The sequence below is a fragment of the Xenopus tropicalis genome, chromosome 3 (genome assembly GCF_000004195.4).
Source record: "Xenopus tropicalis strain Nigerian chromosome 3, UCB_Xtro_10.0, whole genome shotgun sequence".
Taxonomy (NCBI): Eukaryota; Metazoa; Chordata; class Amphibia; order Anura; family Pipidae; genus Xenopus; species Xenopus tropicalis.
The window spans coordinates 59,246,463-59,260,462 of NC_030679.2; the positions used below are offsets into that span (position 1 = coordinate 59,246,463).

The window sequence follows — 14,000 nt, forward strand, 5'->3', positions numbered from 1 at the left end:
CCATTATAAGCAAATAATTCAGAATTTTAAAACTGATTTCCTTTTTTTATGTAGAAATAAAACAGAACCTTGTAATTGATCCCAACTAAGATATAAATAACCCTTATTGGATGCAAAACAATCCTATTGGGTTTAATTAATGTTTTATTAATTTTTTAGTAGACTTAAGGTATGGAGATCCAAATTATGGAAAGACCCCTTATCTGGAATACCCTTGGTCCCGAGCATTCTGGATAATCGGTCCTATACCTGTACTTACAAATGAGATGCTTACATTTTTTCTTTAGGTGTTATTGCACAGGAAGTGAGAAATGTTTTGCCACAAGCCGTCAAAGAAGCTGGCAATGTTACATGTGATAATGGAGAGACAATTGAAAATTTCTTGATGGTCAATAAGGTAATACCATTTTCTTTCAAGGACTAAAACCTTAAAATAATGTTTAGTATACAGTGTACCATTGTCAAATAGTTTAGTGCATGGTGAGCAGTACTGTAATGCATAAGGCATAAAAAGAAAGCATATTCATAAATTTGTTCATATGAATTTTGTTCTTACCTTGCCCTATATCTAGAAAGCACATCCATATGATAAGATGTAACTTTGCATTTAGGTAATATAAGAATCTGGGCACATTTAATTCTTGAATTACTTCTTTAGGATCAAATTTTTATGGAGAATGTAGGTGCAGTGAAACAGCTCTGCAAGCTTACCAATAACCTTGAGATAAGGATTGAAGAGTTAGAGCTGTGGAACCAGAAGCTTGCCAAGCTCAAAAGGATAAGTAGCCTAAAGTCAGCAACAAGTGAAAAACCTCAGGCCAAATCACCACCAAGATCTCCATCACGGTTAGAGAATGCTTATATTTAAACTGTTATATGCAGTCACCAGTGCATAGCAACTAAATCATTGTCTTCCACAATCAGTTTTTATTCTGGGACTGAAAACTTCATTTACACTTCTTGCCATTTATTGTATCATTTGTACATATAATAAAACTATTACATTTTTAACTATCAACTGCATGATTCTTGATATTTCTTAGCTAGAGCAGAGTTCATGGTTATAGGGGATTTGTTTTATGAATGTCTGGATTAATGTTAAGTGCCATGTGACAAAGTAAATCACAGAGACTTCATTTTACATGGTACCAGGAAAAAAAAATATCCCAAATCTTTTATTTTCTTTCAGGGGCCTTAGCAGATTAAGTCACGTTCCACTTCAAAGGAAGCCAGTTCCAGTTAAAGTTAAAAAGGTTAGTGCAAGGGTAATAGCTGCAGAATGCTATAGATTGAGTCTGGAATTGTATGTTCTCAAGCTCTCTCACCCTCAGGATAATGTGAGCTACGTGTTATATCCGTGTTGAAAATCTGATACAAACCACAGTTGCGCAGGGCTTTGGGCTTTCATACCTAAGCTAAAGTATTTTAGGGGGCAGTGCTCCACCGCTGCTATAACGCTAAAAAAGGGGGAAAAGCTGCCTTATCTTGTGTTTATCCTATTTTTGTATTCCTAGGCTGATGACCTATGCAGCTGGCGCAGGCTTTTAAGTGCCTCATTTTAAGTAACCCAAAACTATCACACAAAATACCTAGAATATTGCTCCTTATATAAAAATTTTCTCATACAAACACAATAAGAGCTTTACTATATGTTTTTTAACTATAATGTAACATTTTTGGGCTTCTTACAAAAGCAATGCTTAAAGTGTGTGAAACAGCCCTGTGTGCAATTTACCCTTATTAATTGCCATCTGTTACGAAATAACTTGGTGGTATATATCATTCTAGAGCTCAACAAAACAAGAACAATGCTCAAAAAGGATTTTCCATGCTTTAGTAATATCCCTCATCACTCTTATGACACTATGGTGAGTAACTAGTCCTTTAATTCTTACTGGCGTTTAATCTTACATATGCTTTATACAGGGGTATGTAGGGGAATAAGTGGGGTTTCCCTGGTGACCATTTGATCTTTATACCTACTCTTGATTAAAGTGACAGTAAAAACACCTTTGCTAAAAACACAATATATAGGACTTGTGTTGCATTACATTCTGCCTATTGTTTTCATTAAAAAATTTCCGATTTTTGCCATTATAAAGCACTAATTTGAAATTTGGACTTTTTTCACTAAATTCTCCCTCTCACTTCCTTTATAAACAGGGCAGAGCTTCCTGTATTCCTTTAAACAAATAAACCCTTTCCTTCTCTAGGTAGCAGCAGCCCATTAAGAAGCAGCTCATTATCAAGGGCTTCTCTGTGGACTGGTAATTAGTTTATTTAGCTCCTTTGAAGTTCTTTTGGACCAGAATTGACAGGAAGTAATAAAGTGAAGCTGGCTTCATATTAATATTTATTAAAACAATAGCAAAAAGTACGCACAAGCCCTACTTTTTGAACTCATGTTAAAAGGAGTGTATAATGTCCTTTTAAGCCCCTTCATGATGATTAAGGTGCATACATCCTCTGTTGTTTATATTCAACTAATAGAGTAGACCAAACCACTTGATTTTTGAATTTATTCTATTTAACACGTGCACTTAGCAATCTGTTATTTCCATAAACTTAGAAAGGACACAACAAATGGCATACACGTAATCATAACAATGAAATAAAAATATACCCCAAGATTCAGTCAAATTGATTAGTTGCTGTGTATATTGTAATCTAGATGCAATTATTGCCTTTCAGTGCCTTGACCATTTCTACACTATATATTCTTTATGTCCAAGAGGAAGCCATTGAACGAGAACCATTACCATCGTAAGTTTTATATAAGTTTATATTTGCATGCCGATAGTGACATTGTTTTTGACATTGTTTTGAATAACCATATTAGCAATCAAATACTAAACACCAGTGCATATCAAATGATGACTGCACAATAAAAGAATCACCAACATAATGCTTTTATAAGCCATTTTACAATCATGGTCCACTAGAAAAACTTTGAAACACAAAATCTGAAACTGACTTGGAGGGAAATGACACAGTTCTGAGAAGGTTAATTGGCCATACATTGTTTATGGTGGTAGAAATTAAGAGCCAAACCAAAATGTCTATAAAATGTTCAGCTGTGTTGCCCATGGCAACTGGTTTGCATTATTTTTATGTTTAAACGTTCACATTACCGGTATGGAACCTGTTAATTGGAAACCCATTACCCAGAATTACAGGAAAGCCATCTCCCATTGACTTATACTTGATCCCAACTGAGATATATACTTATGAAAGAAGATGACTTTCATAAATATATCTTCACACTAAGTTATTCAGTATCTCTGGTCTGAGGTTGTGCATTGTAGAATTTGAATAATACGTTAAAGGGAATCTATCAGAACCTAAAAAACAAATATGACTATATGCTTTAAGTGTGCAAAACTGGTATTGTTTCCCTGGTCTCCAACCATAGTGCCTGTGAGTGGTCCAAAATGGAGTTGTTAGGGGTCAGAAACTATTGTGTGGTTGCAATTGTAGATCAGAAACTTGCAAATCTGCACCTCTGTATAGTTATTTGTATTTTGAGCACTAACAGCTATTTTTTATAACCGTGTATTTTCTCACTTGCTAAAAAGCCACCCAGCCCTTCTTGTAGCTATCTAATTTATCTGCCAGTACAACTGATTCAGAAAAAGAAAGCTGCAACTTCACAGTTCTCACTGTAAAAAATTCAGTTGTGGGTAAATTTTGCAGCTAAAATGGTACAAAAATAATGGGCAAACATACAATTAAATACCAAAGCACATGTTTGTCTTTAGATATGGTCTGTGTATATAAATACAAATAGTAGCTGGACGCTCTGTTCTAACCAGAACTTACTCGAGGAGCTCTTAATCCATGTAAAAAATATTCTAAATTGAAATAGTTTGTGTCTTGGATTTCTGCCCTCTTTTATGCATGCAATGTACCTTTTTTCCCACAGAAATAATGTTACAGGTGTTGCAAGCACATATGATGCCACCTCTCTTCACACAACTCACATGCATGGTAAGAAAATTATATTCAACTTAGGAGCACTGTTAAATGTAATTAATGATGGCTCACTTTGTATGATCCCATGTCTTGAAATGAAAACTTTATAGCTTCACTCACTATGCCCCTTTAAAACAATATTTATTTTAGTTAAATTATTTTGGCTATATTCCTGTTTTAGTTGCCAATGTAGTATCAACAAATGCATTGCTGTCAAAACTGCAGGTTAAAGTTTGCATTACCACCAGAAGTGTATACTAAAGTGCATACTACACTTGAAAGTTCATTTCACAGTACATATTGCCACAGTGATGCAAATCCATATTGCTCCAATACTACATTACAAAACATGCAGCCTTAGTGGCCATTGCCTTTAGATGTTTATGTTACGTTTACGATAACTAACTTCAGTGGTAAATAAAAAAGATCATTTTCTATTGCAGGAATAGTTCAGTTAAAACACTCATTAATGTCCCCATTGCTTTGAATGTTTTTAGTGCACAATTTTTTTTTGGCAAGAAAATACAAAGATAATACTTGAAAATACAACGTTTTGCACTTTGCACCATGCATTGTGCTATGCAGAACTGCCACAGGTCTCTGCTCTCTGTGTTTCTACATTTTCCAGTGCTCTATTCAAGACGGGCGGCTAAGGATTCCCCATTCCTGCCTCCTACGCATCCCCTTAATTGCGCTTCATTCAGATGTACAAGTTAGGGAGCGTTTGAGGACAGGGGCGGACTGGGCCGCCGGGACACCAGGAAAAATCCCGATGGGCCCCAGCGGCCCAGTCCGACCTTTGCCGGAGCTCCCCCTACTGACTGTTCCTCCCCTGACGCGTTCAATTTATACGCGCTCGGGGAGGACGTCAGGCGGGGGGTAGGGGACGCGGCTGGCTGGGGCACCTGCAGGGCCCCTGGGGCGGGAGCCCCGGTGGGCCCTGTACCACCCAGTCCGACCCTGTTTGAGGATCCAGGCCATAAAAAGGCCATGTCCTTACTCAGAGTCGGACTGGGGTGCCAAGGGCCCACCAGAAAACCTTAGACATTAGGCCCACTCTCCCCTTCTCTGTTCACTCACTTTCTTTAGTCTGTTAATTACTTCTTTTTACATACTATAATATATCCTTTCCTCCATTTCTTCTCCTTCTTCTCATACAGAACTGATTATTGGTCATGGTATAGGCATACAAGGCAAGGGAGTTTTCCTGATATCCTGGTGAGCCAGTCCGACATTGCCCTTACTGCCTGCCCTGTGTGCATCTTTTGCTGGATTTTATCCAGTGCGAGGTGCACAGAACAATAGGTCTCTGATTAACGATCTGTGGATTCTGGCAAATGCCTGAGGGGCTGCTGTAAGATGCCATAGTCAAACACTATTTATTGGACTGGTGGGGGGCTGTTTGGGCCTCTGTGTACTTGAAATGTCAGGGCATATTTTAAATCCCAGTCCAGGACTGCACTGCAGCCATTCTCCTGTTCAGAAGTGCTGCCTGAATAAGAACTATGGGATGCATTCTTGCACTGTGCAGCCTTGTGCAGTGCAAGGTGTGCACAGAAAACAATACCTTCGGCACACCACTTAATTGGATCTTTGAGTACTATATTAATGAAATATGGAATGGCTGTATGGGACTTTTAATTGCACAGCCTAAAAGGGGGTTAAAAAGTCACATGTTTATATCACATGATTTACATGGTATTTAAAGTGTTGGGTTCACTGTGTCTGTATTGCACCTGAGGAAGAGGTTGGTCCCCGAAAACTTGTGCTTTGGATTCCTGCAAATAAATGTGTTAAAGGCATTTGCCAGCATGAAGATGTGCTTCTTCCCTATTTGAAATTTCTACTGGATGGTTGAGCTTGGAATCGGCACGGGAATTGAATGCACCAAATAAAACAAAGTAAGTGGTGTGCCGAAGGTACTGTTTTCAGCGCAAGGTGTGCAACCTTATTCCCTGGCTGAAGTTTGCCTGAATTAGCACTAAGGGATGTGATCTTGTGCTCCTTAGCACACTTGCCAACCTGCCTGGTGATATTGTAAATGAACCCTCATGACAATTCCCGAAAAACTGAAATAGATAAGTACCAAAAAATGGGATCTGCACAACAATTAGGTTTATTCTTAAAGATCAAGTCCATAAATCTGTCCCTAAATGTATTTGGTACATCACATTTGGGATGGCCAACCTGTTTAAGTTACATATTGTAAATTATTAGTCAGTTAAATGTTGTATTCCCTTTTCAAGGGTTAAGTGAAAGTACAGTTACCACAGCAAAAACAACCCAACCTGTAGGAGGAGGTGGAAGAGAAATCAGTTTTTGTGATATTTTGCCATGTGAGGAAGAACATTGCTGTTCACTTCAACAACCAACATTAAGAAATATATTTTATGAAGAAACAAAGACTTTTAAAAAAAGTAAGTACCTGTGAAGAATCTTAATTCTAATGGCCAAATAACCCACACAATGGCCTATTCACATATAAAGTGCATCCAGAGTAATTCTCATTCTTGTCAGTTAGAAACCAGCCATCTTGTTCTGTCATTCCTACTGGAAACTCAATACAAGTATTGCACTAAGAAGTATACGTGTACTAAGAAGGCACAGTTTGTTGCTGGTATCTGATATACTAAGGTATATACTAAGGTATATCAGATACCAGCAACAAATTGGGCCTTCTTAGGGCCGTGGTAGATGGGGAGATTAGTCACCCGTGACAAATCTCCCTTGTTGCGGGCGACTAATCTCCCCGATATGCCATCCCACCGGCTTGAATGTAAATCGCCGGTGGGATGACATATGTGTTGCCGCGATTTCCCGAAATCGCAGAAGTTTCCTCTCACGGCAACTTTCGCCATTTCAGGAAAACGCAGCGCCGCATATGCCATCCCATCGGTGATTTACATTCAAGCCGGAGGGATGCCATATCGGGGAGATTAGTCACCCGCAACAAGGGAGATTTGTCGCGGGTGACTAATCTCCCCATCTACCGCGGCGCTTAGTGCACATATACTTCTTAGTGCAATATTTGTATTGAGTTTCCAGTTTTAGTATTTTCTGTCATTAAAAGCCATAGGTAGCTTAGAATAACCAAATTCTGGCTAATAATCCTAATAACCTAATTAGTAAACAAATCCTAATAATGTGATCTAGGATTAATTTAATCAATCTGGTCTCATATCATTTCATGAGTACTGTAAAAGATAATATTATGTGATGCTGTACAAAAATTGCTGGTTTTGACAGACCTATAAAATATATACCATAATCTGGCTTTTGACAGACAACAAAGATCTTGGACCTGGATATGTCCTTTTTCATTTTCTCTTCCTACCTTTTATTCCAGTTATCAGTTATTGTATATATGGGTCACACAGAAGTGAAGGGCATTCTGTTAGACCAGACTAAAACCTAAAACATTTTTATTCTTACCAATATCCTTACATTTTTAATACATTTTTAATATGGGATCCTTATTACTGTCATATTTCGTACTGACAAAAATGTTGTAATGGATTTATAATTGTGATGTTGGTGTTTTTGTTTAAAAGCACATACAGTACATGTATATTTGTATAAATGAATCACTGGCCTTACAAAAAATGAAACGTAGAAAGTCTGAAATTAATGACTTTATTGATTTGTAATAAAGAACAATGATTGCTGTTTAGGAAGTCTCAAAAGAAACATAAGCAAGATGAGATGGCCAGATAAACCTCCATTTTCAAGTGATTGTAAGTGAACTATATTTTAAACATTACATTTTACTTTTTTTCATTTTAAATGATTGCTTCTGCACTGTGATCATGCCATAATGAAAGGCATTTGAAGGGTGCAGTCTTTGCCTCCAGTTTCCATGAGAACAATTTGCTGCTTACTATGGATCCTGCTCTTGTGGATCATCAGTCATCTTATGTTATAAAATAACTTTCTGATAATATAAAAATATGTTTATGTGTAAGATGATGTTTGGCAGCACAAGACATAGACTTGTGTATTAATTCCTGTTGTAATGATAAATAATTGACTGAAATCCACAGTGAATACCTTTCAATCTCCTTGCTTGAAATGTTTAAAACCCTTATGTTGCAGGATAGGGGTTTGCAAAATAGTTACATTGTTAATTTGGGTTAAAATAGACAAAAGTCCATCAAGTTCAAATGAGCCCCCCAAGCATATATGTCACACATACCTATATACTCATATGTATTACAATATTTAGTGTAAGCTTATGGTAAATTACTTCCTGATGTTTACCATAAACCACCCCATATATCACCCGGGATTAGATGTATTCCCTCAGGCGTGAGACCTCGCTTGAATTGGAGGCCAGGGTGTTGTGTTACTATAACTCTCAATGAAATGGGCACCAGTGGTTCTTAACGTGAACATGAACTGTTTATTTACACAGCCACTTGGGAGTAACAACAGGTACATATACAGGTAGTTAGCATCTTACAGGTCAGGCAGTACTCACGACAAATGGTCACAATGGCTCTCCCTGCAGGGCACAATGGGTTACCCCCAGCTTTCAGGTTATGAAAACTAGTTGATCCTCTATCTAGCCCTAGGTCTGTACACTGGTAACCCTACTCTGGGCAGTATTACACCCTGGATGATAATCCCTCTGCAAATCCTTGTCGAAGCCAGAAGCTGCCTGCCTGTCTATCACACCTAGGGGTATATTTATCATGCTGTGTAAAAAGTGGAGTGAAGGACCCTTATAGCTGTCCAAATAACTCGGGGACTACCAGTGATAAAGGGCACAATTTATCAGTTCCCTACAATAGCAATACCCATACTAAACTAACTGTAGCCTTGGATATTACTCTTCTCACAGAAATCATCCAAGCCACTCTTAAAGGCACTGATAGAATCTGCCATCACAGTGTCACTCGGAAGGGCCTCTATGGTTCCCCTGTGTCAATGGATGCACAAAATTCATTAAACGAGTCAAGACAAAGGCAGTGGTGCCAAAAGCAACTATACAGGAGTGCATAAGTGACTTTGGATGAAATTATCTTCCTGTTTAGCACAATGTAAAAGTATACAGAGTATAAAGTACTGTAATCAGAAAACACAGGCTGACATAAGGCATAGATACAGGAATGATACAGGCAAATGAACCAGTTATAGTGGAATGTTGCTTTAAAGCTTTAATCCTATTTGACCTTATTATTTGGTCTTATTTGCATGGTAATGGGCATAAGTAATGACGGAGGGGGGCTAAGAGGGTAGGCATGAAATACAAACAAAAATACAGTCCCAAGACAAAAAGTAAACCCATAAAATGTAACTGTATTTCTAATCAGAGAACACTGAACACAAAATGACTATAAATACTTGTAGCCACTGCACTATAAGCTGCATTATGAATAAACTTTATGTTATGTTTGGTGCTGTTTGTGTGTATGAGTTTATCCATGATTTAGATTCAATAGCACCTTGTGACACACTTATAAATTTGTTCTTTGTTTTAAAGCGTTTAGAGTGGTTTATAGCTACTCTATATCACTGTTTTCCATATTATTATATTATTCCCTTGCTGTTACAGGGATTGATACATCGATCAGTTCCATACAGATTCTGGAGAATCAGCAAATAATAGACCGTCACTATTGCAGTAAAGGCTTGCATTGTGGGTAAGACATATGGTTAACCTCAGTTTATAGAACTATTTATTTGGTATAATGGTTTTGTGGTAGTATGAAATCCACAGTTAACAGCTGCTCTGTCTATTACTGATTATTCAGCACATATTTTGGGAAAAATAAGTTGAATTCACTAGTTCTTATTAATAAGACTCTCACAAAGGCCAATCTGTCATAACTGACAACACCGAGGCATAAATCAACATGAGGCCAGCATATGTGCCATGAACTAAACTGTAACCCTTATGGCTGCATTACAACCATGTAACACTGGATTTGAGCTCGCAATTGGTCTCCAATGATAGACATAAACTGTTTTACATATTTTGCATGCTCTACAATATTATCACATTTTATTTTTACCTTACTGACATATTTAGCAGTGTCGTACTAAAGGTAAGAAAATAAAAGGTAATATTTATATGCAGCTGAGAAGTAGGGATCATTAACTGGATAGAATTTCCTTTGTATCTACACACTGAGCATTTAAGCAAAGCCATTTTTTCATGCTGATTATAATTAAATCAAAGAAAACAAAATGTAAACTTTTTTACTCATTTCAGGAATGGAAACTACAGCTATGTTATACCAGTGAGCAAGTATACACCAATCAACATGCGGATGACTTTGGAAATCAAGTAAGTATGAAACTGCATTATATAGAAATCACAAAAAAGTAAAAAAAATATTTTTATGGGTTTTGTCGTATTAAATGCTCCTAAAATTTCTTTTTTTTCTGACTACTTACTTGAAAGATGATAATAATGATAATTATATTTTCATATGTTAACATATTTGGTATTGTACTGCTATTTTATAGGCTAAAGCAGTATGATGTAGTTTGTGTTCTGCAGAATAGGAAGAATAAATTTTTCAAAGAACAAAACCTTGTTTCCATGAACAAGAGGTAGTAAAAAGCAGTATGACCATGGCAGACAAGCAGTGAGGCTTCATGTGTTAGCCTGGCTGGCCTGATTTGGGTAAGGGCATAGTCAAGAACATAATTTTTAAAATTATAAACTGAAAGATATGCAAAGCAAAGTGATATTAAAAGTACCTTTTAAATAATCAGTGCTTTTACCAGGGCAGACTGTTGTCACTTGGCAGTGAACTGAAGTAAATTCACTATGCAAAAAACAACATTAGCTACTCCTCAGAAATCCCATCCAATATGAAGTGATCAATGAAGCTCCGTTAATATAAGTAAAGGAGAAGTTAGAGCCCCTGTGTATAGGAGTTTCCACTATTATAGGGCTCATCTGAATTATCTTATATATATATCATACAATGGTATGAATATGATCACCCTCTAGCCCAATGGTCTTTGGAATTTTTTTTCTTATTTCAAGACTTCTTTTGAGGTCCATCATTTTGTGAAGGCTCTGTATTATTATGAATGTAGTTTACCCTAGGAAAATATATTTCTATTGTAAAACTGTCCCAATAAATTTAATGTGCTGTACCAGTTCTGACCAGGAGTTTAAAGGAGAGGAAAAGGACCTTCTTCCTGCTTCTTCCTTGTTTGTGCTGGGTGCATTTGTGCAGTAGTGAAAAGTCAAACTTCAGGCAAAAAGCCAGCTATTTTTCACTGCACTGCAAATGCCCAGGGCCGTTGAAGAAAGAAGCAGAAGAACACAATTGCTTCATAGTGTTCCCTAAGAAGTACACTGGGCTGGTGCAGTTTTCTGCTAACTGGTAAACCAGCCTGGGGTATCAGGTAAGTAATTATATATATCACTGGGGTGGGTGCCTTACATTTGGCACCCCCCTCCCCCCAATTTCACTTTTCTTTCTCTTTTAATTGTATTTTATTTTCATTATAGATATGTGTGTTAAGATATTATAATATTTTATTACTATTTTACATGTTTTTTGAGTAGATAACAGTAAACAGTAACAGTAAATTTCACTCTTAAGGGTTGTCTTTCTAGCCTGTGAATAAAAGTTTGCAGTGTGATCCTCTTGTAGCTGAATAAAATCAACATTTTTTGTTTCCCATGGGGCAGTCTGCATTACAGTATGCAGGCTATGGTGTTACAATTTTAACAGCGAACAACTGAGCTGCTGTTACATTGCTTTTACATTGCAGAGCATGATGCAGTCACAGTATTCACCAAAATCTATGTAAAATTACTATTACTACTACTACTTCTGTAGGAGGGTCCGGGGGGGAAAAAAATAGGGTCCCCCTATGTTAAATAACTTATGTTCTGTTCTGAACACTCCTTGCAGCACTGTAATTTATTTTTGTGTGTCAATATTTCTACTTACTTGCTTATACAGCCAACATTGCCTGGGGAATATTGCTGTCTTGTGCCCCTGCAACTGACAATAGAGCACCTTGTGCATGACACACAGGTAAGGGAAGTCCAAAGGAATCCCTATTTCCTGGTTTGGCCCACCCACATTTAACCCCTTGCATGCAACTTACACCCCTCTGTGCATTAAAGGGCAGGGGCAGGGGCATTATGGACAAAAAGCATACTACTTAGCACCCCCTGTTTGTAAGTCATCCCTTTGACCTATAAGCAAAATTTGTATCTTTTAAATGTCAAAAATGTTATGTCTGATAGATAGCTATATATATATATTTATTCTCTGTTTATGAAACAATCTGAAGGCTCTTAGCTATGCTTCTCTACACAAGCTTTGTCTGTACAGCCTTGTGAATGTTTTAATACAGCCTAGATTAGGTCGTGTCCTTCAGTGGTTAAACTAATGAAAGCAAAGTATAAACCCCATGAGTTCTCTTGAGTTGAGTTCTGATAAAATGTTTCTTCAAGGACAAAGTACAGAAGGTAGCTTTGAACTAATACAAAAAATGCTCTCAGCACTGGCATTACATTCATGGTAAAATAATAAAAGTCAGCCAAAAAAGGTGTTTTTGTAGTGGCAAAGGTCTTTTTTTTATATATATAAGGTAAAAAGACAGACAGTACCTTTGCCACTACAAAATACAGATATATCTGTGTATGTATAGACACACAGTGATATAGTGATGCCGCTAATAAAGATGAACCCTTTCCTTGTTTTTGTTACTGTTTTAATTTAAAATATAGTTAAACACTTCATTTAGGTATGTAATCATCACAATAGATTGACAATCTCAGTTGAGGGGTTTCAAGGAAACCGCATTTACTCCTACAGCACACTACTTATATGTCAATAACTCCCAAGTATGGAAGGTAGTTTTCTACTTCCCTCAAATGTGGCACTCATTTTGTTTGCTCTGCGGTAAGAGAAACAAAAGCAACTTAAAACTGATAGCACAAAGGCTTGTTTTTTTTTTTTGTACAATTCTACTGAATGTATACGCGAGTGGGATTCCTTTGTGTTATATTTTCTAGAGCAGCTACTTCTAATTTTCCTCTTGTAAGTCCCACGCCTGTAAAGGTTTACAGAATATTTACACAAATTATATGGATTTAATACAATGACTTGGCTACTGCCAAACAAAAGGAGTTCATATCAGGGCAGCTAGAAACACACTGCTGCTCTTTGATGATTGGAGTTAAAAGTGTTTTGATTAAACAGAAAAACATTCTAAATGTGTTATTATTAAAACATAATAAGTGTTGCGAATGCATTAGCATAATATTATATTCATAGTGAATGGACAGATATTGCGCAAAATAAAATATGCCAAATAAAATATAGCACATGAAACTCTGAATTACAGAATAGCCATCTCCCATAGACTCCACTTTAATCAAATAATTCAGATTTTTAAAAATTATTACCTTTTTCTCTGTAATAATAAAACAGTACCTTGTACTTGATCCCAACTAAGATACAATTAATCCTTATTGAAAGCCAAACAATCCTATTGTGTTTATTTAATGTTTAAATGATTTTTAGTGGAGATCCAAATGATGGAAAGATCCCTTATATGCAAAACACCAAGTCCAGCGCATTCTGGGTAACAGGCCATACCTTTACTGTACAATTACATCTGGAGTCAGTTAAAAACAACAAGGTGATAGGTATTCAAAGGATCCCCAACAGCCACATAAATATAGTGAAAACTTTTATGTAAGACATCATCTGAGCCACCATATGTTTTCCATTTTAAAAAAGTAGCACTTAATCATAGACTGTATACATCTGTAGTCACCCCTGGCTAAGAAGAAAGCCTGGTTTGTCACTGTGCCATATATTACAACAGATAAAAGAAATAAAGGGCATCTTTTGAGCCTTAATTTTGGTTATTTTATAAAAAATAATTTATACAATCTATTAAATGTTGTTTGAGATTAAAAAAAGCACACACATCAAGCTACTTATGAAAACTACACAGTGTTTGAAGAATCATTGCTGGTGTCTGAGTGAATTTGGGCTAAAAGAAGAAATAAAAAAGTTTTGGATTTACAACTCCTG

General features: G+C 36.7%; 1 protein-coding gene across 1 annotated transcript in view; it reads left to right on the top strand.

The window, feature by feature from the left end:
• Positions 1-14,000, top strand: part of myrfl (myelin regulatory factor like) — a 72,561-nt gene that overhangs the window by 36,833 nt on the left and 21,728 nt on the right. The window contains exons 13-22 of the mRNA XM_031898926.1: positions 288-397; positions 659-846; positions 1,190-1,253; positions 1,789-1,868; positions 2,692-2,763; positions 3,923-3,987; positions 6,219-6,389; positions 7,644-7,706; positions 9,527-9,614; positions 10,187-10,261. Coding sequence (XP_031754786.1) covers positions 288-397; positions 659-846; positions 1,190-1,253; positions 1,789-1,868; positions 2,692-2,763; positions 3,923-3,987; positions 6,219-6,389; positions 7,644-7,706; positions 9,527-9,614; positions 10,187-10,261 — 976 coding nt within the window. The remainder of the gene's footprint in view (positions 1-287; positions 398-658; positions 847-1,189; positions 1,254-1,788; positions 1,869-2,691; positions 2,764-3,922; positions 3,988-6,218; positions 6,390-7,643; positions 7,707-9,526; positions 9,615-10,186; positions 10,262-14,000) is intronic.